This window comes from Zonotrichia leucophrys, chromosome 7, assembly GCF_028769735.1.
Source record: "Zonotrichia leucophrys gambelii isolate GWCS_2022_RI chromosome 7, RI_Zleu_2.0, whole genome shotgun sequence".
In the NCBI taxonomy this organism is placed as follows: Eukaryota; Metazoa; Chordata; class Aves; order Passeriformes; family Passerellidae; genus Zonotrichia; species Zonotrichia leucophrys.
The window spans coordinates 21,885,264-21,911,745 of record NC_088177.1 but is presented as its reverse complement, the minus strand read 5'-3'; the positions used below and the strand labels follow the sequence as shown (position 1 = coordinate 21,911,745).

Sequence of the window (26,482 nt, the reverse complement as noted above, 5' to 3'; positions counted from 1 at the left end):
CATTGGTTATTTCTGCTGCTCTTTCTGGATATAGTGTACTTGCACTGTATGAAGTCTCAATCAGCAGTATAAAACTGAAGATATACCATTCTTACATAAAAGAGCCACTTAATTGTTTTAAGTTGTATTTTATCATCACAGCCTTTTTCCTTATTGACTGTTATATTTCAAAGTAAGGAATACAGGTGAGCAAAAAGAGGAATTGTAGCTGTTGTGAATCTCAGCTATTTAGATATTTTACCTGTAACTTGGGTTTTCTCGTGTCATTCATCACTTTTAAAGTCGATGCTACTCAAATCAAGATACTAGGTTGAACAACCTAAAATGGCATCAAAAGATGCCGACAGTCACCTAATGCAGATTAATCCCACCTGTGTGATCGTGAGCACAAACTTTGTCATCTTCACAGATTTCAGAGTAAGATGAGTATCTTTCTGCCTACTTTAACTTGTGGCCTGTAGCATGAATCTTAAGCCCTTTCATTTTCTTAGGCTGGATGGTTATTTCATTTAAACACTCATAAAGTTCTCAGAAAGAATGGTTGTGCGGAATTTGCATTCATGACATTAGAAATGCAGTTTTGTAAGCACTTCCAAGCTCTAAGAAAGAAAAACACAGATTATAACATATCAGCTTGACATTAGGCCCAGTAGCAGATTTGCAGTGTAAATAAATAGTCCAAGTATCTTGATAAAGTGTGAAGTATCACCTTAAATTACCTTGTGCCCCTAGAATCTCGATTAAAAACTAGTTAACTGTGAAGTGATAATTTATTTTGTCTTGACAGAATGCATTCATTATCCTTGAAGAGCAGGGCAAACACCTTTGGCTTTAAAAGAATGAAATCAAATAGGGATGGCAATGTAATGCTTTATTTACTGAGTAGCAAGTCTTCATGTATACACTATCATGTTTTGTTTAAATTGCTTAGATTTTGGCCTGCCCTGTAAGTTTCTAGTCTGCATCATGCATTTTTTAATGAAGAATGAAATATGATTACTGTGGAAAAGCTCTGGTTCAGCTTTGTTGTAGTCCCAGATGTGCACCTGGTGCTTTTGTGTACTTGTGTGTTAAGCTGGGAGGCATCTTTGTGACAGCATATTGTTAATGAGCTTGGCTTTAACGTGGGTAAGAGGAGTGAGTGCTGGGTATATAAGTGCTAAAACAACGTTCCAATTTAACCTAAACTTGACAAGCTACCAAAATGTTAACATTGTGTTTTTCTTTAATTTGCTTTTGTCTTGGAACCTATCTGCTTATGCAGTGCTTTTGCCTTCTGTTGCTTTTGTAAGTGCCAGCTTCTTTCCCAAAGGTGTTCAGTGACTAATGCTTTGGTTTCGAGCCAGAATATCTGATAAATGTCTATTTCTAGGCACCCTTTCTGCAAGTCTTAATTAAACTTTAATGTCAAGCTGAAGTTTACTTTCAGCCCCCGACAGGGTGTCTGTACTTGTAACATGAATATAGAACATTGCACAGATCATAAGAGAGGCATGTTCACTCTGCCCCTCTTCACATTAACTCGGTCCCACATTTGAGTGCAAAGAGTGAATGTTGAAATAACATCTGAAAGTGCTGTAGCAGTGACACATTGCTATTCTGGCCTGTAAAGGAAAGGACTTGTAAAGGCCAGGAGCACAGCTGGACTGATGACAATTCCCTTGCTCCCTCATTAACCACTCCAGCCTTTCAGGGGTGACCATCACACAACTGGGGTCCTGCCTTAGTCACAGAATGGAGTAAAACCTTCCCTTACATCTCCAGCTGAGCTTTGTCAGAACTAACTGAAACTACCTAAAAGAGCAGCTTTGCCTACAGGCTGTTTCTAAAATTACTTTCCATTTACATTGTAATTATTTTTATAGGTCTCAAGAAAAGAAAACATACCTTGGTGTTGGAAGTGTGAAGACTTTACTGTTGAACATTTCTCTGCTTAATGTTGGAGATGATGCATATGAAACTCTCCTCCATGTTCAGATCCCTAAAGGTCTTTATTACATTCGAGTTTTAGAATTGGTAAGGAAAAAAAAATCTCTCAAACAGTAATCCTTTAATATTTTTATTTTTCTGCCTGGTGTTTTTCAAATTATGTTTATGAATTGTTGAGTTTCTTTAGATACTGAACCTATGACCCTTCATCAAAAGCTGCCAAAACATCAATTTTTAGATTCTTAGACTTTTAGCAACCTAAATCAAGTGCAATTTAATCAATACAGATGATTTACATAATTTCAGTAACAACTAAAATAAATAATAAAAAAAAGTTTTAAAATGTTTTCAGGATGTTACAGCTGATCATTGGCTGATGGTCATGTTTTCAGTGATCACAAAGATCTCATAGAATATTTCCCAAATACACAAGCATACAAAAAATCATAAATCTAACTGTGCTCTCCTTCTGCATTTTAAAAAGAACTGTTTTCCATGTAGAATGCCCTAGATCCACCTTGGTGAGTTGGCTTTTAACATGGATGGGTCTGGGTCTGGTGCATGTGCCTTAGCTTCAGTAAAAGCAAGAAGCAGATGAAGTAACTGATAAAATAATCAATATAATCTGTTATGTTAAAGCCATCATGGGTGTCCTGAATATTGGTATCAGTGAAATAACAAACACCTGGTTCAGGAAAATATAAAGCACCCAATTTTAGTGTGTGCATGTAATTTGAAGTGTCTGAAAAAAGCACCTTTTTTATTTTAATCATTAGTAACTTGTCTTTTATTTTAGGAAGAAAAACAGATACATTGTGCAGTATTAGATAAAGAAATTAATGCAGTGACACTTCAGTGCAGTGTTGGCTATTTATATGTGGATCACAACTCAAAGGTAAGCTGTAAATGGAGTTCCTAGCTTTAGAAACACCCTTAATTTGTTATGAGGATTTTCATGGGGGGAAAAAAAATCTGTGGCTCTCTTCTTCATTCCCAACTACGATCTCTTGTCATGTTGGTATCTGTATTTCTCCTGCTACTTTTAAATTAATTGCTTAAACACTCCCTGAAATAATTCATTAAGGGCCAACAGTGTTTGTATTGTGCATTGACTGACTGTGCTTGGCTTCTAGACAAGTGGGCTGACCAATGCCATGGACATATGTGTTAGGTCAATAGAAAGGGACTAGAAGACACAAAAATTAAGTATTTCCTTAGTTCTGAATTTTTTAGGGCAGAGAGTTCTAAATGAGATTAATAAAACATTTGCATTGAAACTATGTCAATATACACTATCGTTTAATATAAGGAAAATTTTATTTGTTCTACAGCTGGATTATAGTTTCCTCTTGGATGCAAGCTCATTAACCAGAGCAGATGAGGACCTCAACATCATCATTAATGCTACCTGGTAAAGTCTAATAAAAATTGCTCAATGAAAAATACTACTAGCTTTGGAAAAAAGATAACTGGAAAGACTCAGCAAAGGAGGATTGCAAGGAAGTAAATTGGCTGCAAATCAAATAGAGAAAGAGAAACTACAAAAAAAATAGGTGATAGACATTTAAATTATTAGTAGGTTTCTGCCTGTAAAAATGTGGGGGGCATTAATGCCTGACATGTTGTTACCAATTAAATATGTTTATTCTAATAAGCCCAAAGGTCTGCTTAATATTTTTTACAGAAATAGTGTATAGCTTATGATGGTGCCTTCAATACAGATTTTTCTCTTTGCATTTCTGTAGTACAAATGAAGATGGGAACATGTTGCTGGATAACACGCTGACTTTACCTATACCTCTAAAATATGAGGTGGAGTTAAATACTCATGGGTGAGTCCCCTATTGGTATTACCTGCACATCACAGAACTGTTGTCTTGTTACTGTTCTAAATTCACTGAGTCTTTAAGCAGAAGTGTGACATAGCTAAAAAATCCTGGGACTGAGTTGGCACAGCTGTCCTGGGCACTGACTTAGGCACTTGTAAGAGTTTTTTTCCACTGCTGTGGGGTGAGACCATTGGTGTCTGTGGTGCATCAAACTTGTCTCTGAACAGACTGACATGTTTTAAAAAGTGGATTTTTTTTTCCAGAAAGATGTGTTTAATCAGAGTATAGCAGATCCTCATATTCCTTGCTTAACATGAACCACAATCTGGGTTTGTTGTGGGGCATTCATGGAGTGTAGCTTTGGTGAGGATTTATGACTTCTTATGATTCATCTGCCTTTTTCAGAGGAAAGAGTACAAATGTAGAGGGTTTCTATTCCAAAGGCAGATGATTTCTACTCTTATGTTCTTAGATTTACTTAAAAGCAAACTTGGATGTTTTCTTACAACCAGTCTTACTGGAGGTAGCATGAAGCAGAAAGCTATGCTAATGATATGTAGGAATTCTGTTTATTAACAATTTCTAAACCATTGTAGGTTTGTGTCACCAACCTCATTTGTTTATGGAGCAGAAGAGAAAGATTCAGCAGTGACATGTATGAAGGAAAATATCAACTTCACTTTCCATGTAAGAGTTTTCCTTTGTAAACCCTGTCATCCTTGTTTGAAGATTAATGTTTAGTGCATCTAATGATAGTCTAGACAGTCAGTAGGGAAACTTAAGAGTACAAGGGCACCATGAGTAATTTTTGTGCATTAGTGATGGGAAGTTGCTGTTAATCCCTCTTAGAAAACTTTTTTTGGCCTGGCAAATCTTCCACTGAGTGATCAGAGAAAAACTTCCTAACACAAGCAGGATTGAAAATGCTAGAGCAGTTCTGACTTGCCACTTCTTCCTTTCAGAAACACTTCAAAAGGAATTATGGTATGAAAAATGAATTAGGAGCTTCTTGTAAGAGTACCTATGGCATGAAATTTGTCCTCAGTGGATTAAAAGCAGGAGTTGGGACATAAATCTCCCCTAGTTCCTTTTGCATCCTCTCCTGGCAGGCAGTCTGCATGAGCTCAGGTACTCATCGGAGATTAGCACTACTTACTCATCAGCTCTGGAGGAGGGAAGGGCTCAGTAAGCCCACAGAATGAATGAACAAGATGTTAACACTCCTAGCACAATCCACTTTCCTGACAGCACACAGAGCAGCTGCTACCCCATTCTGTGCAGTTTTATGTATTTATATATGTGCAGTTTTGTTCCCTGAATAGCTACCCTTGAAGTTTTAACTGTTGAACTCTTCACCTCTTCCCCACAAGGTTATCAGTGCAGGACCAAGCATGTCTCCAAATACCAGCCTGGAAATAATGATACCAAATGCTTTTCCACCCAGGGACATCAAATTATTCAACCCATTGGATATCAAGGTAAGCAAAAGCTACTTAATGTATTAGTAGCTGTATGAATTCTATGAAAAAGAGAAGCAAAACAAAGTCAGCTAGGCCATCAGTCTGTGTTTGATTTGCTAGCCATGGTGAAACAGAGTGAACTAGAACAGGATCATATTCAGCCCCATGTGTTTCAGAATTCTGGAAATAAAATTTACATTTTTAATAATGATGTTATATTTATTTTCAGACATCAGCTGGACACTGCTCCTATAATGAATATCCCAGAGACTGTAATGCAACAGAAAAAAATGAAAACATATTAAAGGATGTCATCACTTTCTTTTCAAAGCCTACTAAGAGGCACATGGTAAGCTCTGTCTTTTGGCATCAGTGGGAAATGACTGTATGAATAAGCCTTAAGAAAAGAGTGTATCTTATATACTGAAGTCACAGTCATCTTCCAAGGATGTGTGGTGGGATCTGTGGTAAGTTCAGGATAGTCATAAGTGACTTTAGTGAAAGGGTGACAACTGAGCTGAGAAAGTTGATTAATGACACATTGCTGAAGTCAGGGTGGATGACAGACACCTACAAAAAACTGCCAGAGGGGTATGGAACTGAATGAGTGGGCAAGCAGAATGGCAGAGGAAATTCAGTTAACAAACAGAAAATTATGCATAAGGGAAAAACAGGCTCTATTTAATTACATGAGGTATACAGATCAAATATTCATTGTCTTTTCCTTATCAAAGCAGTGCCAGCAAACATAACTAACAGGAGCCAGGTTTAAAAAAAAACCCAGATGTTAAAAATAAGTGAATTCCAAGGAAGACTATACAAGTTAATGGAAGTCAAGAATTACAAAATATGTGGAAATCATATTTGGCTGGGAAGCAATTAAAAATGTTTGGGAGGCTGGGAGAGTGCCATACATGTGTGGCCTGTTCCAGCTCATCCCTCTGTTCCTGCTCACAGACCCTGCTGGAGATCAGACACTCCACAGTCCAAACCACAGCTGCTATGTTAGCATTGCATTGCTGGGGCTTTGTCCTCATAGAAATCTGTTTCCTCCACTTTGTCTTTGACAAAGGACAACATTATTTAATCTGTCATCTTAAGAAATAACAAAAACAAACAAAAAAACCCTACCTCTTTTTGAAAATTGTTAATTTGGGACTTTTAAGTAAGCACATTACAAGAAATATCAGCCAATCATTGAGATAAAGTCTGCACTAAAATATCCAGTCAGTATTCAGCATGGTAGTCTTGGATAAAGAATAATGGTAAAGATATAATAAACATAATCATGTACAGCCTTGTGTTTTTGTCTTCTCCAAAGCTCTGTGAAGTGGTGCTAGTTGTCAATGTACAAATGTAAGGATCAACCAATTACACTGTTTGCACTGGATAGCAAAGAGTTATTGTCATTCATCATTATTGATAAAAGCTAATTTGAAATAACAGTGTAAAAATAAACTCTAAATATATAAACAAATTATGACACTTGTTCTTTTTCAGTCTTAAAATAACTGGATTTTTAATAAAAATTATGTATTTTTTATAACAATTAGGTTGGTCTCTTGTTGCTTTACCTTTAGCACCTCTGGAATGACAGTGATGGATGACAACCTCAAGTTATATCCTGAGTTTTCAAGAATAAACATGAATCCTTTTTAGTCAGTTTTTTTTGTCTTTAAGATTATATAGTTGATAAAGTTAAGTTTTAATCTTTCCCTCCCTTGTACAGTACTGCATGAAGAATGACAGCCTTTGCTTACAAATACATTGCACGCTGGGAAACATGGAGAGTGGAAAAGAAGCAACTGTTCACTTGCATCTGGAGGCTACTCCTTTACTTCTACACATGGTAACACATGAATTTTTCATACTTGAGGGGAATATTTCAAGGCATATTTGCAGTATTCCCTGCATATAAATTCAAGTATTAGTATTTGTTTTCTATCAGTGAAACATGATTCAAACATGAGTAAATCTAAATCTTCTAGGTTTTAACCTATTTTATGTTGCCAATGCTAAGGCTCAAGGTGATGTATGAAAAACAAAAATATGTATTTTAGTTTGTCACTTTATGATATGTATTGCTTTGCCTATTCTGGCTGGGTTATGTAGGATGGGGATTTAATTTCAACTCATAATTGTATTTTTCTAAGAAAAGGAGCATGGATGTGGACTTAAGTAAAATCCAACCTGGCTTCATTCCAGCTTCTGGTACTAATTTGTTTTGTGCTCAGAAAAAAGCACCATTCTGTGTTTGTGTGAGATTCTGGTTATGTCAGCAGCTGTGCTATCATTTTTGCTGGGCAGGAATCAGTGTGTTAAAGTTATCTTTTAAAATATAGATTTTTATTTTTATTTTTTATCAGGATGATGCATCAGTATTGAAGTTTGAAGTAAGAGCAACAGCCTGGCCAGAAAAACGTGCAAAAGTTATTGAACTACACAAGGACAAGCAAGTCACATATGTAAGAATTCTCTTATGAATTTGTGCTGAACATGTTAAAGTAGAAAAACTAATAGCAATTAATATTGTAGGATTCTATACAATCCTATACACCAGCAATGAATAGTGTTAATTACTTTTAAAATTAATTAATTTTCCTAGAGTTTTTAGTATCTATTAGGGAAAAACCCCCAACAGTTAGCACTAAGCTTATTTTCTGTTTTTCAGGTCTATTTGGAAGGAGTGCACCACCAAAAGCCAAAATACCGTGTTACTGTACTAATTATTTCCCTCGGCTTAATAGTTGGTGTTGCCTTGTTATTGGTTCTTTCATTTATATTGTGGAAGGTAAGTTTTGAGTATTCCTTAGTTGCTTCAAGTCAGGAATTCATACTGTTGAAGGATTTTTGGATCTGGATTACAGAATAAATAACATTTTATTATGATATGTCCTTTCTAAAGAAAGAGAATTCCTCCTGTAACCTGGGGTTCTTCAAAAGTGTTTCTCCATTTTTTCATTTCATTTCATCTTCTGCATGTTCTACATTTTCTGTTGCTCAACACCACAAATCCCTTTACAATATTTTATATGGTATCTCAAACTGCAACATAAATACTAAAAAAATTCTGTGCCTAAGTAAATGACAAAACTAATAAGGATGCAGGATCCTCTGACAAGTGATTGAGAGATTGTTGACTGCTTTACCTACGTGGAGACTTTCTCCATCCATCATTTTTACATGGACATGTAGAATTGAAACAAATTTAACATTTTATTACCATATTTTTTAAAATACTGGATTCCATGAACTGTTAAAGTTCACAAGCCCAAGTCTTTACTCCATACAAAACAGCATTAGCCTCCCAAAAATTAAAAGAAGGAAAAGCAAACCTACTTTTTTGATTGATGAGTAACACTTGATTACTTGGTATGACAAAGCACTTGCAAATTCCATACTTCATAAATACCATACATAGGCATTTTTATTTTAAATAATCTTTTATGGTTTAGATTTGATGACAGATTTGCTGACAACAGATTCCAAATTATTTATTTCAGATTGGCTTCTTCAAAAGGAATTACAAACAGATCCCTCAAGACGAGAACAGAAGAGACAGCTGGAGTTTTAAAAGTGGGAACAAAAATGACTAAGATGGCAAATAAACATTTGATTTTAAAATGAAGAAATTAAAATTGAGATTAATTCACAGGAGAAACATCAGCAACAAGAAATCTAAACCTTGAACTTACTTGCTCTTACAAAACATGCTTTATTTCCTTGAACTGTATGGAGGATACACCTTACAGTACTGTTCGAATATGAAAATGGTAAACCAGTTTGTTCTGAAGTCTCCCAGTAATATTTGAAATGCCATATGTATATGTGTGTATATACATCTGGTTTCAAACAGACAGAAGAACACTAAAGATAAAGACAAGAATTACTTACCAAAAGGAAGTATTTGTAGAAAGTAATAATTTTGGCCAATCCTGGAAAGTAAGATCTCAAACACATTAGCAGAAGTTATTCTATAATTTTTAAAGTTTCAATAATATTTTGATCAGGCATTCAAGAAGAAATCCTCTCTCATCTTTGTCTGGCATTTTACCAAGGGTAAATTAGCTGAAACCCATAGGACTGTGAGTAGGACACACAGACATAGAAAACAGCTCTCAGAAGCTCTGGGCTTCTGCTGGTAAGCTTTGGCTTCACAGGCACAGCCACATCACTGAAGGTACTTAGACACCCAGGCAAGCCAGAACCAGGAAGACCAAAGGTGAATTCAGAGCAGGGAACTGTGTGGGGTAGCCTGGAGATGCAGCTGTAGAAAGATTAAAGTATTGGAGAATATAATTTGTAGCCATCCATAACATTGTACTTGCAAGCATGATAGAATTACTTGTTTCATCCTTTCCTCAGACAGTGCTGCCATAAGGTTTTGGACTTCTCCAATGAATTATTTCTATGTGGGTTTTTTTAAAGCAAGTATTTATTTTTATTTATTTGAAGACTTTTCTATAGTACTTTTTGTAGGATTTAGTGCTGGCATTCTTCCAGAACCTGAAAAAAAGACAGGCTTCAGCTGACAAAATAGACACACAAATACCCAAAAGGCACCAACTGCCAACCACAATGGGCCAAATTTTATCTTTAGATGAAGTACTTCAGAAAGTACTGAATAAGGAAGTCACTTGGAGAGGCAGCTTGGGTTCTTGGAAGGTGTCAGATAAATACCATCCAAACAGGCACCCTCAGCAGCCACTCAGAAGGCAAGGACTCACCAGAAACATGGATCAAACCACTGCTCTGTACTCCAGGAAGTTTCTTCAGCTAGCTAAGTTTGCACTGCCACCTAGCTTTGGTGAAACAGCACAAACCACAAGGGAAACAAACCTTCCTTTGCTCCCCAGAGGAGCTGGAGAACGTTCAGCTTTTCAGTGACAGAATTCATTGCAGCAGAAGGACAGAGTGAGGCCGGCCTTGGATGTCTTTGTGAACTGCACCCAGAATGGAATGTCCCCTGCGCAAAGGCTTCAGAGCTGCACCATCCATCCTGTGGGAATTAGCCTGAAACTCAAACCCGCTGCAAGTGCCTTCAGCAAGCACTTCTGCTACCAGAGTGCCTGGTGCCATAAAAGCCATGTTGCCCACAGATTCCAAAGGTATTTGGGACCATTTTGTATCTTCCTTTCACTTCATTTGATGCCAAAGATGTAGATCACTCCAAAGTATGTTTTCCTCTAATATCTACAGTGCAAGGACAAATGAATGTGCAAATATTTTTTTAAAAAGGCAAAATAAAGTATGTCAAGAATTAAATACTTTCTTGCAAATATGTGTGAAAACTGTACCAAAAATGCTTACCTTCCAAATGGCTTTAGTGAATTTTTGCACTTTAACCAAAAAAACCTTTGAACAGAAATTAGCTTGACATTACAGCATACTGTGAAAAATATACCTCAAATACTGGAAGAAGCATTCATGTTCTTTTGAGTACAAACAATGCAAGGAAGTGAAACGAAAGCATTTTATTTATCTTTGAAATAGTTTACATAAGTCAGTACATGTGATAATGATGCCTTGGAAATTGTACACTTTCTATTCAGGTTTGATTGTTAACATGTATATGTTGGCTGCCTTTTTGTAGGATATGAAGCAAAGTTATGAAGCTTTTATAAACCAAGTTGACAAAAAAATGAATGTACAATGTCCTGATGGTGGCAAGATTATGAATTATTACTCAACTGCATTATATTAAAAAATAACCAAACAAGTTTGACAGATGAATGCTGTTGATTCTGCAAATTCAATTCTTTTGTTAAATTTCATTTAATAAATAAGTTAAATCTACTATGTGTTGCTGGAATGCCTTTTTAAACAACTTAAAGAAGCTTAGTTTGAATTGCCTTAGCATGTTAAAATAACTTGATGGGATAGAGTACGAATTTTAAGTGGAGACTGCTGCCTGTGACTTGGACAACAGGCAATAGCTTGGGCTTAGGAGCCAAATCCTCACCTGCAGTGCTTCAGGTGTGGTACTTAGTCCTGTCTATTTATCACAGATAAGAATTTTTACAACTATTTAAAACCATAGTAGCTATAGAATCTCTTGAAAAGGCTTAACCCCTTGATTTAACATCATCATACAAAGACTGGATTTCACATTACACTTGACAGCTTCCTGAAGAAAGCACCAGCTTTCAAAACCAGCTCAGTCTTGCCCTGGCCCAATGCAGTTTTCGTTTGTGCACTGCCTTCTGAACGGCTCCCAGAGGAGGGACCAGGAAAACATTCCTTACCCATGGTCCTGCCAAAACACAGGTGCTACTTTTCATCTCAAAGGAACCCAGTTCCCAGAAAAAATATAGTCTTAATTTGCTGTCCTCTGAAATAATTGCCTTTAATATTAAGTAAATTACCAAAACCACAAACACTCAAAAATTATGTTTATGCCCTACAAGGAAATTATAAAAAATTAAGTCAATTCTTAAGTTATTTATCACAACTTTAGTCTCAGCAGCAACAAAAACTATGCTGAATAACATTTCAATTTTAAACAGAGAAAATACTAATTTTATACAAAGAGCAGGTTTTAAAATACATTTTAACAAAGGAAAGCCATACAGGACATCAACATATTCTTTTGTATTATTTGATTAGAAACATTTTGAGAGAAAATATATTAAGGCAACGTTAAAAATCATAACTAGAAATAGAAGCAGTTGATTAAAAAAATAAATGCATATATTTTTATTTTGCCACTATTCTTCAGTTAGAGCTGGTGAGTAGAGGTAAGGTTCTTCCCTGTGCTGAACTGAGTTGCCTGAGAACATAAATAGCAGCAGCAGACTTAGAAGTATCTCAATCTAAAACAATCTAGACTAATGAAAAAAAAATTTCTTCTATTCTGATGGATGCTTCTCAAACCCAATACAATCAATTTTCACTTTTTAAAGCCTAACACCTTCAATACAGTTAAATAGAACCTGCTAAAAATATATAATTTAATAACAATTTAAACCTAGAATTAGAACAAACCCTAACCCTTACCAATTAAACTTCTGCAACAACTGACATCAGTACAAGTCCAGATCTTGGAAAGCTGTGCATAGGGGTGAGAACAGGATTCTTTATTACAGAATCTCCAGTTTGTCCCTTCTATATGCAGCTGCACGTCACTTGGGAACTCTCCAGGTCATCAGTGTTCACTCCATAGAGATCAATAAGTTGAGGATGCACCCTGGGAAGCAAGGAAGTCAAACTTTATCAATCAAGTGTCATCAACTCTTGCAATGGGTGTGCTGCTTTTGAGACTGTCAAGGAGAATGAATATGTACAAGCTTTTATATGGAAATAAATCCATATAAAAGGGTGAATTACATTTTGACAATTCCTATAGGTTCATCTTTAGAAGAATATATTATATACCCTACAACGTGATCTGCCTTTTATTTTACAGACCAGACTTACTCTGAGCTGTGTGCCTTCAACTAATCCTGTGTGCATTGCAGAAAAATGAGCTGCTGCCCCCTTAATTCCACTGATAATCCTCCCATTTGCTATGTATTTGTAGTCTCATTCTTAGAGCTGAATATGGGGACTATTCTCAAGCAGCATTAAGATTTCCACAACTGAAGAACTACATGTTTTTCTTAACCTTACACATGCTGCTTTCCAAGTAGGAATCCTTGTCCCAAAAGGAGCTCCTCATGGAGACACATTATATACATCTGTTCTCCATGAAATGGAAGGGTAAAGTAGCAGGAAAGAAGAAACAAGAAGTAGTAAAGTAACAAGAAAGAGGAGAAGTGGAGTGGAAGCTGATGAAGCACCAGGAAGGAAAGGCCGTGTGAGTTATAACAAACCTTTCCAAAGATGAACACAAGGCAGCCAAGGCAGAGGCCCAAACGATGGTGGGAGAGCCAGACCCTGCAGTGCAAGCAGCTCCATGTAGGAGCATTTAGCACACCTGACTGTGGGACCATCTGTGCCCTACAGAGATGTGACACATCTGAGATTGCAGCACTGATCTGTTGTGGGTGTGTGGGCCCTAAATGGGACACTGAACCTTACCGGACATGAACCTCTGATGCTTCCTTCATTAAGTCTCCATCTATATTCCAAGGGTAGTTTCCTTCTGCACTCAGACACACATTTTCCTTGGCATCAGGGCCACTTTTAAGCCTTGGTTGTACTTTTACTTCTTGAACTGTGTAGGTCTCAACAAAGGGAAAATTGAACTAAACCAAGCACAGAAAGACAGCAAATAAAAATTAAAGATACAAGGTGATAGCCTAAAACAAAATGGGTTACTTGAAATCAAAAAGCTGGCACATTTTTTGTTCTAAGTAGGAACATTTAACTCAAGCTTTGACCACATGAGCCATTATATATTCCAGCTAGTGCTTATATATTAATGTGGTGTTTATATCCTAAACAGTGCCTCAGGAAAAAAAACAGTGTTCCAAATACTTTCAGAATATGTAAAAGTCCAAGCAGATTGTTTCCTGTGCTCTGCTCATCATTACCAGTCATCTTGTCCTAAACCAGGCTAGTTACAGTTCTAGTAAATGGTTGTCTCAAGCTTAAAGGAGGGCCCACATCTCCTTGTCTGATTTGTAACTACAAAGGCAGAGAGAAAAGCAAGGCATTCCTTCAAAAGCATACCTGGAAAGCTTAAGCTATTTCCTCAATTCAGCCATTAGTGTTGTCACCTGGAATTGTCACCCATCTCTCCCCCAAACTCCCTGTCTGTAGATGAATTCAAACCCAAACCTTCCTGTTACAGTGATTTCACATAATCCCAGAACACTTGAATGAGTACCAGTGCGCTTGGGCCATGCACTGGGGCTTTAGACAGCAATAAGATCTATGTTTGAATATCTCATTTTTCTCTTCCAAGACAGAATTATGACTACAATTTTGAAATACAGTTTTGCAAATATAACTAGATGGGATACATACCTGCTAAAAATCAATGCTCACAACTCACTGCTACCAGCAGAGCATGACATGACCTGCTGAAATTACCAACTGTACCAATTTCTGACAGAGTTGTGTGATGCCCCCACAGTTCTGCATTTTTCATCTCTGCACTATACAAAATTCAGACACAGCATGCATTTCCTTATTGTGGTGGAAGGGCTTTACACCCATAAAACTATGGTACAACACAAACACAATTTAAACCACAACAGATGGACTGAAATAGGCTAATCTGTATTAGTCTAGTGATTTAAAAAAAGAAAAAAAAAATCAGCTAAAAAGGGGCTAATGTATTCTGACAGGAAGCTAAGTCTCCTTACGAGGATGCTAACATTAACTCTTGCAGCTTGTCTACTTTCACGATTAACTGTTCTTTTTGTAATCACCAGGAAAAAAATTAACAGTACCTGATTTTTTGCAGTGGTGTATCTTTTCAGATGCTTTATAAACTCTGTTCGAGAAGTATTTTGTACAAGAATAAGAGCCATGCTTCCATTGTTCAACCTGAAAAGCAGACCAAAAAGATAATTATCTTTCATCATTAATTTGGAAGTACAGCAGGCTCTTCAATAGCCTAGATTAGAAAGAAAAAATTTTAAAAGCCTACAAGAGTAAATTAATAGGATAGTCTCAATGGTTTTTCAAATCTTTTTGCTGACCCCCACCCCATAGATAAATATAAATTATGCACTGAAGTTATTCAGCATCAATACATTTATAGCATACATTGTAATAATAACTTGTAGTTCTTTTTCAATAGCCATAATTTGTTGAATACAATACATACAATCTAAGAAAAACTTGCTTTCCTACTTAACAGATGGTTTTTAAACATTAGGGATCACAAACTTCTCTTTTTCCTTTTCTCTCCAGCACCAAGTAACAGCTACCATAAGTGCTGTGAGGCAGAGCTGTACCCAGAAAACAGTGCCATGGTGCACGGGAGCCCCCCCAGCTCAGAGCCAGTGCAGATGGGCTCCCCCACCCCCTCCAGCAACACCCATGCTGCCCTAACAAAGGCTGCCATCTCCAACTTACACTCTCATAGCAGGTCTTGGTACAGTTCTATTTATACATTTCACAAAACAAAATAAAAGTTAAGGACTAAGAGTTTTGTACGAGCTAAAAGTCATGTACTAGAGATTAAACAAGAAGAGCCCCCACAGTGCAGATGCTCAGTGGCTCTCAGTATCCAGTCTCCACGGGTATTTTAGCATCTCTGAGAACTGTGAGCCAGTATCAGTTCCCCCATTCCTTAATGGAATGTACTTGGGCACAGAAACTAACAGGAATATCCATGCAACCATGCCTGAGTCCCATTTGAGTTATAGGGACAGATCAGTGTTCAACAAGAGTATTTGACGAACATGGCAATCCCTGCTGAGACTGCCTTCTAGAGAGAGGTGGTGTATTTCCTATCTTCTGCACTTATATACATACATATAACTATTTATTTATTCAGCAACTATCTTAGGAAAATATCTTAAGAGTGTTTAAAAAAATGACTTCCAGCCTACCAGCCCTGAACGGGATAGTTCAGCTAGCCACTGAACAGCTGCATCAGGAATGTTCTCAGACTACGGTAGCAGCGCTATCTGGGAGGGTAATTGTTACATAAACATTAAGCAAGTCACCTGGCACAGCAGTACTTTGCTGATTCAGGAAAGAGTGATGATGACATTTAAAAAGTTGCCTCCTTATCATATTTGTTTCAATAAAAGGGCACAGCAGACTACTGGGCATTCAGCACTAGGGCTTTTCATCTTTAGAAATGACTAAGAATTCTCATTAATTCTCTAAAAAGCCCATCTGCAGTGAAGCACAACACCTATGCTGTGAAAAAGACATCCCACAGGGCTCACATAGCACAGACAGTTAAATGTATCTGGACACATTTCCTGCAAATTTAGACCAGTGTAACTGGTGTTACAGGCAGCAGCCAGAGCTTGCACCCCACTTCAAATGTCTTCACATGGCAGAAACCTCTTGGGAAAAAAGGAGAGAGAAGAAACCTATGTGAGCTCCTTCCATAGTGGGTCTGGAATCTCTAACAATCAGTGCCATGTTTTTGTTTCCCATATAGGAAAGACTTACAGTCAATATGCTATTCACTATGACGAAGGAAACTCCTGCTTGAGTTTACCCGTCCTGCTCTGCCAGCTGACCACACTTCAAGATCATTTTTAAAAAGAGATGAAAGAACAAAGGGTATTCTCACACACACAAAAAATAGGGAGATCCACTGAGCAGCTACACTGGAATGGAAACTGGCTTATTCAAACCTGCAAAAACTGCATGGAGATGTCACAAAATTCCCTGTCACTGAGAAATGGGGAAGAACAGATAGAAAGAGAAAGCAAAGCTAAAATTCTCATCAGAATTTCCCAACTGACTGGAAAATAAAAACATTAAATGCAGAACAAAGTTCCTAAGATGGGACAGCATCAGAGCACTATCTTGAGGACTGTGAGACTAGCGGGACCCTGGGAGCAAAGAAAACTTAAGAGAAGTTTTAATCATAAAGTATTTGGTGCTACATTGTTTCCAAGAAGTCAAATTCTACCAAATAGCCCAGTAATTTTGAAGAAAAATACCTCATCAATTCTTCTCTAATTTCAGCTAGTGACAATCTAATGAAAGAAAAGAGACTCATTCCATAAACTTCCCTGAGTGTTGAGGATTTTTGGTACACATTCATGCACACTCATGTGAGTATCTGCATTCTTTTTATGAGGGAGCATTTTGTATTTGCATACAACTACAAAGTCTGTACTTGCTATTCTGCTCAATTGCCAACCGGATAACACAGGTACAAATACTTACTACCTAAGAACTGCTTTGGTCAGCACAAAGCAGGCTCTCAACAAGGAGCTAAAGGCAAAATGAATCAATGTCAACAACCAGGTTACATACTCCTTTGTTTCCCCAAACCCTGCATGTAGAAGCTTCATTTCCCAAGTTCTGAGGGAAACTAAACAAAAAATAATAATAAGAAAAAGATAAGTGTGAACTTTAGTCCTTAACATGAAAAAGACTCATATTTCATTTTTGCTGGCTTTAGAGCAGAAGACAAGGGCCACTTTTATATTTGAAAAAATAAAATTAAATCTAAGGTGAAGTTTCCCCATAAAGCCAAATCCTATGACAGATGACTGCTCCATGACTACTACTTAAGTCAGACTTGCCAACTAATTTAATCACAGCAATTATCCACTCATAATTCTAGTTAGACTGCTTGACCTTATTTGCCTGATCCAAAAACTGATTACAATTCCTGGGATTATCGAGTCTGCTGCAGTCTCTGCTCCCTCCCCCAGTCCAGAGGGACTAGACTACCTAAACATAGGCTCATATTCTCGGAAAAGCCAAGGTCTTAAGGTAAGATGTCAGAATTTATAGACATGACTAATTCTCTAAACCCATACTGACCTCGTATTAGGTGCCAAGCCTCTTGGTGCCATTGAACACAGACAAGGGATTGCCATAATGCTCACATTCAGGAAGTGACCCTGAATTTTCTGCCATTGATCCTTGCTACCTAAATATAACAGAGTAACTCTATATTACTCCAGTTAATCAGCCGTGGTTCAGTTTTAAAAATCCTAAAAGCAGAAACTCACCTTTTCTCATTCTCTCTTTCTTCTTTCTAAAAGGGTGGAAGCATGTAGGTAAAAAAAAATTAAAGTCATTTGCACATTTAATCAACACATAATTTATTTTAAAAAGTAGCATATTAGTGGAACTGAAAAAATCAATAATACTGACTGGAAGACTGTCTTGTAACAAGATCCTCTATAACAGTCTACAGGAAGCACTTTAAAGTATGTACAAACTTGCAGTTGTCAAAATAAATACTTTTTAAGCTTATATCACCTGTTGATTAAATTAGAACAAAGTAAAGAATCTGTACAATTTTATTCTTCTTCATTTCAGTAGGTTTGGAATTGCTTGAGTCAGTTTTACTTACCTGTCCTTCTCATGAGTGTCTTCCTGCAGAATTTGTAGAGGGAGAAATGATAATTCACATTCCTCTGGCCTAGAAAAGTAATGACATTTACTAGGATGTAAACCAGTATTCTGACTGTTAGACACACTTTTATCAAAGTTAAGATGATTTTTAGGAAATTCTGAATTTATAGAATCTATCTCCTCTTTGACTTGTAAGATACATCACATCTGAGTTAAACCTGTCTGCAATTAAGATAAACTACTGCTCTCCGTCTTTATGAGATCTATTATTTCCACTTCCTCAAGAAAATAAGAAACACTAGAAAAACATGACATCTCTTGGCATACCTGAGATCTGCCAGGGTTTTGATGAAAGCAAAATCCTTCCTCTGGCTGGAGGGCATCCAGCGGTGCCTCTCTGCCAAAGCCAGCGTCCTCGCCCCAAACCCGAACATGGCCGAGAAGCCAAAGCGCAGCAGCTTCCTTGGAGTGCTGAAGGTGCACACATCCACTGCTTGGATGTGTCCTGAAGGTGCACAGAGAGACAAGAGAAAAGAAAAATCTATATTTCAAATGACACACAACTTACCATTTCTTTTTCATCTACTTTAGCTGGGGGAAAAACCCCTCCAGACTCCTCTCAGAAGTGAATTTTACTAATCAAAACCAGAATCCATCTAGATAAAATTAAGACTCCATCAAAGTAGTAGTTTCAGATGCTTGAAAATGTTAAAGCTATAGTAAAGCATTCAGCTACTTCATAAGGCTGCAAAGGGTCTGACTCTTAATTTTTTGCACATTTTCAACAAGTAGAATCAAGGAAAATGTAATATCGCTAATATTTGCATAAATCTCTGCAACTGTTTCACCAAATATATGTAATGACTGCACATTGTACTGGAGGATATATGGGAACTCTTAAACATAGGTTTTAAATATATTAATGTTTACAGTTACAAAATATAATTCTGTTCAAGATAGGATATATACATTTTTTTCTTTAATAGACCCTGCATTCAGTGTCTCTGATTTTTAAAGAAAGACAGATTTAGATTTTGCCTGTAAAGGATTTTGTATTATGACTTGAGAAATAGAGCAAAGGCTCTTCCACTGCAGACTGCAAGACCAAAAGAAGAGATACTCAAGAAGGACCTTAATCTTTTTTCTCTTTTTTTAATTTAAAATAAAATTGCTAAAGAAAGACTGCCTTGAGAGTAAAATTAACATTTTCTGACAAACTATTTGCTATTTCTAAGACCTAAAAATAAGGTTTGCACTAGCAACCTAGTTTTCCCTTTTAGCATAATTACATTTTCACATTCAAAACCCATTTATTGTGCAGAACCAGTGGCAAATGATACAGTTTTTTCTATAAATAAAGCTTTCTTATAGAAACTGTTAGTAATTAAAAGAAATGCACCTGGAGCTAAAACCAAGATAGAATCATTTGGGTTTAAAAGCCTTACAATATAGGTTACAGTGACACAGCAAAATGCTATGTCTTTACTGAGCAACTGGTTATGACAAACTTCTACACACTGCTTTATTATTTATAATATAGTAGTGAATGTAAAAATATTTACCCATTACAATGTGCAGTGCTGCTGTCACTGCATGTTTAATACCATAGAGTGTATGGGCCAAAATATTTGTAGTACCTGTAAAAGTGAAAAAAACCCTGCTGTAAAAAATCATGAGAGATAGAGAATAACCAGTACAAATATACACAGCATTTTTAATTACTGCATTTTATAAAAAATAAAGCCTGCCCATAAATTCTCTTGTTAACAGCAGAAATGCTGAATAGTATTAAATTAAAACCTTTAAAACTTCCAGAGGTTTATGAAATCTTCTCCGCAAATTCTTTCATAAATGCCATAAAAACAAAGCAGTGGGAGAAACAAGCTTTTCAAAATATTGCCTGCTTGGATTTTTTTTAAATCATCTCCTTAATCATCATCTCTTATATACCCAAGTGCTGTACTAAGGAACTGGAGGCAGATTATCTAATAAGGGGATTACTTTTGGGGAATACTTTTAGGTTGGTAAAGTAATACCCAGACAGTGCAAAACTGTACATTTTTCAAGCCAAATGATATTTAATCTAGTCAAAGATAGCTGCTGTACTTCTTGCAGGCTACATTTTAGACTCTTGGAATAGCAAATAAAATTAATTACTGCACATCAGCTTCACAAGTAAGAACTCAATGACTGAAAAACAGGGCAGGCAGAATGTGACATCTGACAAAGAGGGGACTTGCACTCAGTTCACCCAAACTGATCCAGCTCACTTTCATTTGTCACTGCCTGGATGCTGGCAGCAGCCGTTCCGCCAGCACCAGAGAGAACAGAACTTGAAACACAGGAGTGAATAAATCAGATGGCAAATAGAAGAAATAGTCAAAACCCAGCAATGTCAGCACAGAATTGAAAAAGAGAGTGGAAGATCAGCAGTCAGGTTGCAGAAGAAAGAATCACAGTTCTGAAGGCCCACGACTGCTGATGATTGATATCTCAAGGCACTTTACCTGGGTAAGAAACATGGAGATATATATGTAAATTTTGCCCTTCCGCTTTAATGCCTAGGACATAAAATACTGTGCATCAGCTGACTTTTGAATATAAATTTATTTTTAGAATCATGAAGAAGGAGCAGTTGTGCCATTCCTAAATAGATGTAGTTTAAAAAAAATTCAATTTGATTTTTCTCACTTCTGGCATTAGCCAAGCAGCAGAGCAAAAGAATTCACCTCCAGAAAAATAAAGGCTTGCCACCAAACAGGCAGAATATTGACTTCTTCATATCACTGATTAAGGGATGAATAATTCGATAAAATTTTTAATTAAAAGAACAAAAGTTACATAAGAACAGTTTAGAACCTAACATTCCCATATAAAATTGAGCTCACATAGATTTTCAAATAATTTTCTTGTTTCAATTATTTAATAATCTACAGCAGCAATGGACAAGTCTGGATGGTAAATTTGCCCTAAGTTTTATGGAAGAATTACTTGACTTTCAAAAGTAGGGGAAAGAAGAGAAGAAAGGAAAAGACTATCATATGTCAAGCAACAGGCACTCTATATTTAAATAAGCACTTTAAACCATAATGTATCAGACTGAAAAAATTTGCTTATCCCCATATTCTGTTTTTATGTCATGCAGAGTATAGAAAAAAATACTGAATTTGCAAAGACTGATGTACATCATTACAGAGCTCCAAAGGCATCATGCCATTCTTATTCAGGAATGTATCTTTTTTTTTTTTTTCCAAGAAATAAAAAATTTCTTTAAATAAAAAATTTTAGTATAACAGGGAATCTCACAGATCACCTGTTACATCCTTAGTACACCCTAGCCTCTGAAAGTAATTTAGAACTTTATGGAAAGCTGCCATAACATCAGAGAGAGGAGCTCTGTGTTCCTGCTATATGAAGGAAGTGAGGTACATCTTTTAAGGTAACAGATACCCAAAACCTACAAAAACCCCTACATTTGACCTAAAAAGCAATTCTTCCCAGAATACTACAAGTATATGCCCAACACTATTTCATGTTTGAATGACTTGACAATATTTCATGTTTGAATGACTTCATGTTTGATTTAACTTCCAGATCCAACTAGTTCTGTTTTGCCAGTGAAGGTAGCTAGAGATGTAATTAAAAAATACTCTAATATTTCCTTCAATCAGTATTATACAGCTGTTATGAACTATCATGAGTATGTCTCCAAAACAAAGGAAATCACACATAGAAGCAGCAGATCATTACAAGTCAGGCACATCATTATTCTAAAAAAATGTTTCACTTCTCACTGAAGATCAAGCTAATTAAAGAGCACAAGGTGGAATATAGTTTGGAAGATCAAGCTTGGTATGAGTTTAAGCTGCAATCCTGATTTAAGAGTAATTTATCAATGCAGATGGCAGCAAGATACCAAACAACCACAGCTGAAGTCGGTACCAATCTTCAAACTGACTTTAATGAGACCTAAATCTCATTCCTACTAAACAGGATAGGCACAAGTAATTGCATCCTTCTCTTAAATCTTTGGAGCTCATTAACATTTGCAGAAGTAAACAAAGCAAAATCCCACCCTTTCAGGACTCTGAGGAAGACGAAACAAGTTCTGTGTTCAAAAACAAAAGCATCACATCCATCCTTCCACAAGCTGAAGAACGAGGCCAAGCACAGTTTTGTGGGAGCAAGCACCATCATATTCTATAAAAACTCCACCTAGCACATGCCTACCAGCAGTTTTAATCCCAATAATGACTGAATAATGTGCCTTATTAACTAAGTCCTATACAAGCAGGATGCCAGACAAAATAATCCAAACCAAAACAAACAAGCAAACCCAAAACATGCAGCCTATAAAGAAGGTAGAAAAGTATACAAAATTAAGGACCCAAGCCCTTCTTATTTAAATAGTGATTCAACAATGGTTTTAATGTCATTATTCAAACTCCCAAGTAATCTCTTTTCCCCTATGCAAGCTCAAGATATTATTTACCAATAACAACTGTTCCCCTGAACACTATCATGTTACTTCAGAACTAAAAGCCTTTGATGTCCATGACTTGCACTGCTCACACATTACTAAGTCACATTTTTAGTTCTCACTTCAGCTACTCAATTTAATGTGAAAAGTTTTATCCATACAATTTCACCATCTCTATCATTAGCATTTTTTACAGAAACAATGATTTTATTACTCCAAAATGAAATCCTGTTCAAAATATCAACAGATTTTCCTGACATTACAAACAACTTCCTAGCACCTCCTTCCCACCAAAAGCGCAAAAGCATCTCAGCAAGAACAGAGTATCTGCAGGTCATGTAAAGCATGACTGATGAAGGTACCAAACAGAAATTGTAGAGAAAAAAATTGTCCTTGGAAGTGCAAGCACTTCTGCAGTACAATTAACTTAATTAACCAGACAACATGAATATTCATAAGGCTGTTAATGTCTCCCCCATCCAAACAGATAAATGTGATGTAATGACTTCCTAGTCAAGCATAGCTAAAATTCTGATGAAAACTGCACCAACATTTTGGTTCTTTGCCTGAAATATCACAGAAATTAACAGTCCCTCAGTAATATTTTATTTTCTGAATTAATTGGGAATCATGAATTTATTTATATGAACCCCTTTGGATCAAAAGGTTCGTAGGCATCGGATAAAGATTGTCTCTTGTTCTGTAACAACTGGATAGCTTTTTTAATGTCCTTCCACAGTTCCCCCTCCCCTTTCTCTGTTTCCCCCTCCATACAGTTTCTTAGCAGTAGTTCCCATAGCAACAAACACTCTTGCTAATGGCCAGCAGTACAACTGCAGGCTTCCCCACATCTCATCCATTTGATTTGGACCACAATAAGGCAGCTCACTAGAGTATTTCAGTAAAAACATACTCCCCTCTGGACCTCTCTCTTCAGGAGGTAAATTGTTTCAAAAGCATCTTCTTCTCATCAAGAGGACTGAAAGTTCAAAATGCTGTCTTAGGGTACTTATTATAGAGACTAAAACCAGATTTTAAACCACCCACATAATACTATCCTGTAATTCAGTTGTTGATTCTACTTGGCTGGAAATTCCTAATAATTTTGTACAATGGATTTCTGGTGGGGAAAAAAAAGTTAACTGACCAGAGTTGCATCCTCATAAGAACAAGTATCATAATTACCTGTTTCCTAACTGAGCACCTCATGGAATATGGAAATCAAACAAACAACAGATTGTTTTTAAGAACCTGTTAGGAGTATCTCACAATATCATTTTATAAACTGTTCTGATCCTCTTTCACAAAATCTATGCCATTCTGTGTAAGAAACCCTACAGAATTCTTTTGGGTTTACAAGACCTTTCTGATCACAACATATCTGTCCTAAAGTGAGGAGAGAAAGCACCAGTGAGAGGCACAGTGACCCACACACAACATGGAGTCAGGGGCTGCAGAGATTCTGTCTCAGCACCATTGAGATATTCACAGGAACTGAGCTGGTAAGTGATGGCCCAACTCAAATTCATTACCTTTGTGTCTTTGACATTGCTGTCTCTTCTACCAAGGGCTTTTTAACCTGAAAGAAAGCTAATGTAAGCTTGCTCCTTGAGAAGCAACTAATGCTCCTTTTATATTTGGAAACCAAATAAAAGCACTTAAAAATCTGCTGGCTCAGTTCAAAGTGACATGCTCCTTTTTTTTGTAGAAAACTCAGAACAGTGATTTGCTGTTTTACTGGCTGTAGGAATGTTCTTACCAGTTAAAAACAACTGAGAAACCATGTCAAGCAGTCTTAGCACACATTCTCACACCAAAGAGTAACGTTCATGCAAAAACACCTATCTTCTTTTCAAGAGAAGTGATTCATATAGCAGTCCAGAATCCACCCTGACTGCACTGATTTGTGCTGGTTTGGCTAGGGTAGTTAACTTTCTTCCCAGTGGCTACTATGCTGAGCACAAGGTCCATAATACAGAGATGTTTTTGTTATTGCTGAGCAGAGCTTACACAGAGACAAGGCCATTTCTTCTTTTTCTCACTTCCATGCTGGTGAGAAGTTGGGGGTGCCTGGGAAGGTGAGAGGAGACACAGCCAGGACAGGTGAGCCCAGCTGACCAAAGGGGTATTCCAGACATATGACACCATGCTCAGTAATAAAAGGGGGGAAGGGTGGGACATTTGAAGTGATGGCATTTGTCTTCCCAAAACACTGTTACATGTGATGGGGGCCCTGCTCTCCTGGAGATGGCTGAACACATGGAAGCAGGGAATGAATTCCTTGTTTTGCATTGCTGGTGTAAGCAGCTTTCCCTTTTCCTATTAAATTGTCTTTATCTCAACCCAAGAGTTTTTCAGCTTTTACCCTTATTATTGTCCCCCAATCCCACAGGTGGGGCAATGATCAAACAGCTGTGTAGGGCTGGGCCTAAACCACAGCAGTTCTTGCTAAATCTTCCTGCTGGGCACAGCTACACCCCAAGGAGGGCCAATACAAACACTGAGCAGAAGGAACACACAAACCCCCCAACACAAACAAAACCACACCACCAGATACAAGTTAATAAAAGAGCAAGATTACTTTTTAAGAGAGACAGGTTTCCACATCTATAAAGAAGAAAAGAGTTTTTTGCACACTTTTTTTTTAATATAATGCACACAATGTATTTCTGGGACACCAATTTAAAATAGACCCTAAGCATGAATCCAACTGAGAATTCTGCCAAGAAAACTGGAGATGCAAAAAAGGAAAATCTAGAAAATACAGTTTTCACTTGGTATAATTTCTGTCAGGAAATAAGACTGAAACTTGATCTTGTATTGATCAGCTGAAAATGATTTTATTTTTGTTCTTTCTCAGCTTCTTCCTTTAGGCAAAGAGCTCATCTGTGCCATTACTATAAATTATCATTACAATTTAAAATCAAGTCATTTGTAATCAATATAAATCACCAATTTAGGACATTTATTCAATAGCTCCCTCACATAACTGAAGCTTTAGCATCAAGAACTGCCTTTAGTAGCCAAAACTGTAAAACATGCCAGAGGGACTAAAACCAGATGACTAACAAAATGTAACAGTACCTTTCATTCTCACCTGCTGGTATTACTCCAAGAGGAACTGGTGCTCTGACAGGCTTTGACACATATTCTGTGTCTTTCCCAGCATCTATCTGGGCTCTGAGCAGTAGCCCATGAGCAACTTCACTGACAGATCCATCTCCACCAACACAAACCACCCTATTACAAAACAAAAATGCCAAACAGTTCAAAACAAACTCTTTCATAGCTGAACAAACAAGTGGAGGCAGCTACCCACACCATATACATAATGGTATTTCAAAAAGCTAAAAACATTCTCTCTTTAACAAGCTTGGGTTTCATTGTCAGATCAGTAAATGTTACTTGAATGCTCTTTAAGCATTCTTATTTCTGCTTTCTGTCTGAGTAGGAGTAAATATACTTAAAAACTGACAAAGTTTTTCTTACCTTACCACACATCATGCACATAAACTGATCAGATGGAAGAACCAAGCACATGTTTAAGTGCCTCAGTGGAAAAGCTCTTTGCATCTTTCAATGCTGACCCATACAAACATTCCAATGCCTTTTAATTGCCCTTACAATAACAACTCACCAAATATTGCAATAAAATAAAAAAACACTTGAAAACAGCTATTTTCCTACACTATGCAGGCAGTTGAGGGATTTAGCAAAGTATAAAATCCTGGTGCCAGCAATCCTTTGCACAAAGGTACTTAATCACTGCTTCTGGAGCACGTAATTAAACTCCCACCTGCTGTGGCTATAGAGAGCAATGCATTTGTCTCTAAAAGCTCTGTTACAGCAAACCTTTTTTTCCTTGTTTTTGTTTATTTAAGTAC

At 36.9% G+C, this 26,482-nt stretch overlaps 2 protein-coding genes across 2 annotated transcripts in view; one reads left to right on the top strand and one right to left on the bottom strand.

Moving 5' to 3' along the window:
- The window catches only part of ITGA4 (integrin subunit alpha 4), a 34,336-nt gene extending 23,605 nt beyond the window's left edge, over positions 1-10,731 (top strand). The window contains exons 18-28 of the mRNA XM_064718398.1: positions 1,866-2,016; positions 2,726-2,824; positions 3,261-3,340; positions 3,675-3,761; positions 4,355-4,445; positions 5,129-5,236; positions 5,448-5,567; positions 6,948-7,067; positions 7,585-7,683; positions 7,890-8,009; positions 8,722-10,731. Coding sequence (XP_064574468.1) covers positions 1,866-2,016; positions 2,726-2,824; positions 3,261-3,340; positions 3,675-3,761; positions 4,355-4,445; positions 5,129-5,236; positions 5,448-5,567; positions 6,948-7,067; positions 7,585-7,683; positions 7,890-8,009; positions 8,722-8,814 — 1,168 coding nt within the window. The 3' untranslated portion in view covers positions 8,815-10,731. The remainder of the gene's footprint in view (positions 1-1,865; positions 2,017-2,725; positions 2,825-3,260; positions 3,341-3,674; positions 3,762-4,354; positions 4,446-5,128; positions 5,237-5,447; positions 5,568-6,947; positions 7,068-7,584; positions 7,684-7,889; positions 8,010-8,721) is intronic.
- Positions 10,732-11,050: 319 nt separating this feature from the next.
- Positions 11,051-26,482, bottom strand: part of CERKL (ceramide kinase like) — a 50,424-nt gene continuing 34,992 nt past the window's right edge. The window contains exons 5-13 of the mRNA XM_064718399.1: positions 25,696-25,838; positions 19,681-19,755; positions 18,446-18,623; positions 18,117-18,185; positions 17,770-17,795; positions 17,579-17,687; positions 14,557-14,653; positions 13,238-13,404; positions 11,051-12,404 (exon numbers count right to left, since the gene is read on the bottom strand). Coding sequence (XP_064574469.1) covers positions 12,323-12,404; positions 13,238-13,404; positions 14,557-14,653; positions 17,579-17,687; positions 17,770-17,795; positions 18,117-18,185; positions 18,446-18,623; positions 19,681-19,755; positions 25,696-25,838 — 946 coding nt within the window. The 3' untranslated portion in view covers positions 11,051-12,322. The remainder of the gene's footprint in view (positions 12,405-13,237; positions 13,405-14,556; positions 14,654-17,578; positions 17,688-17,769; positions 17,796-18,116; positions 18,186-18,445; positions 18,624-19,680; positions 19,756-25,695; positions 25,839-26,482) is intronic.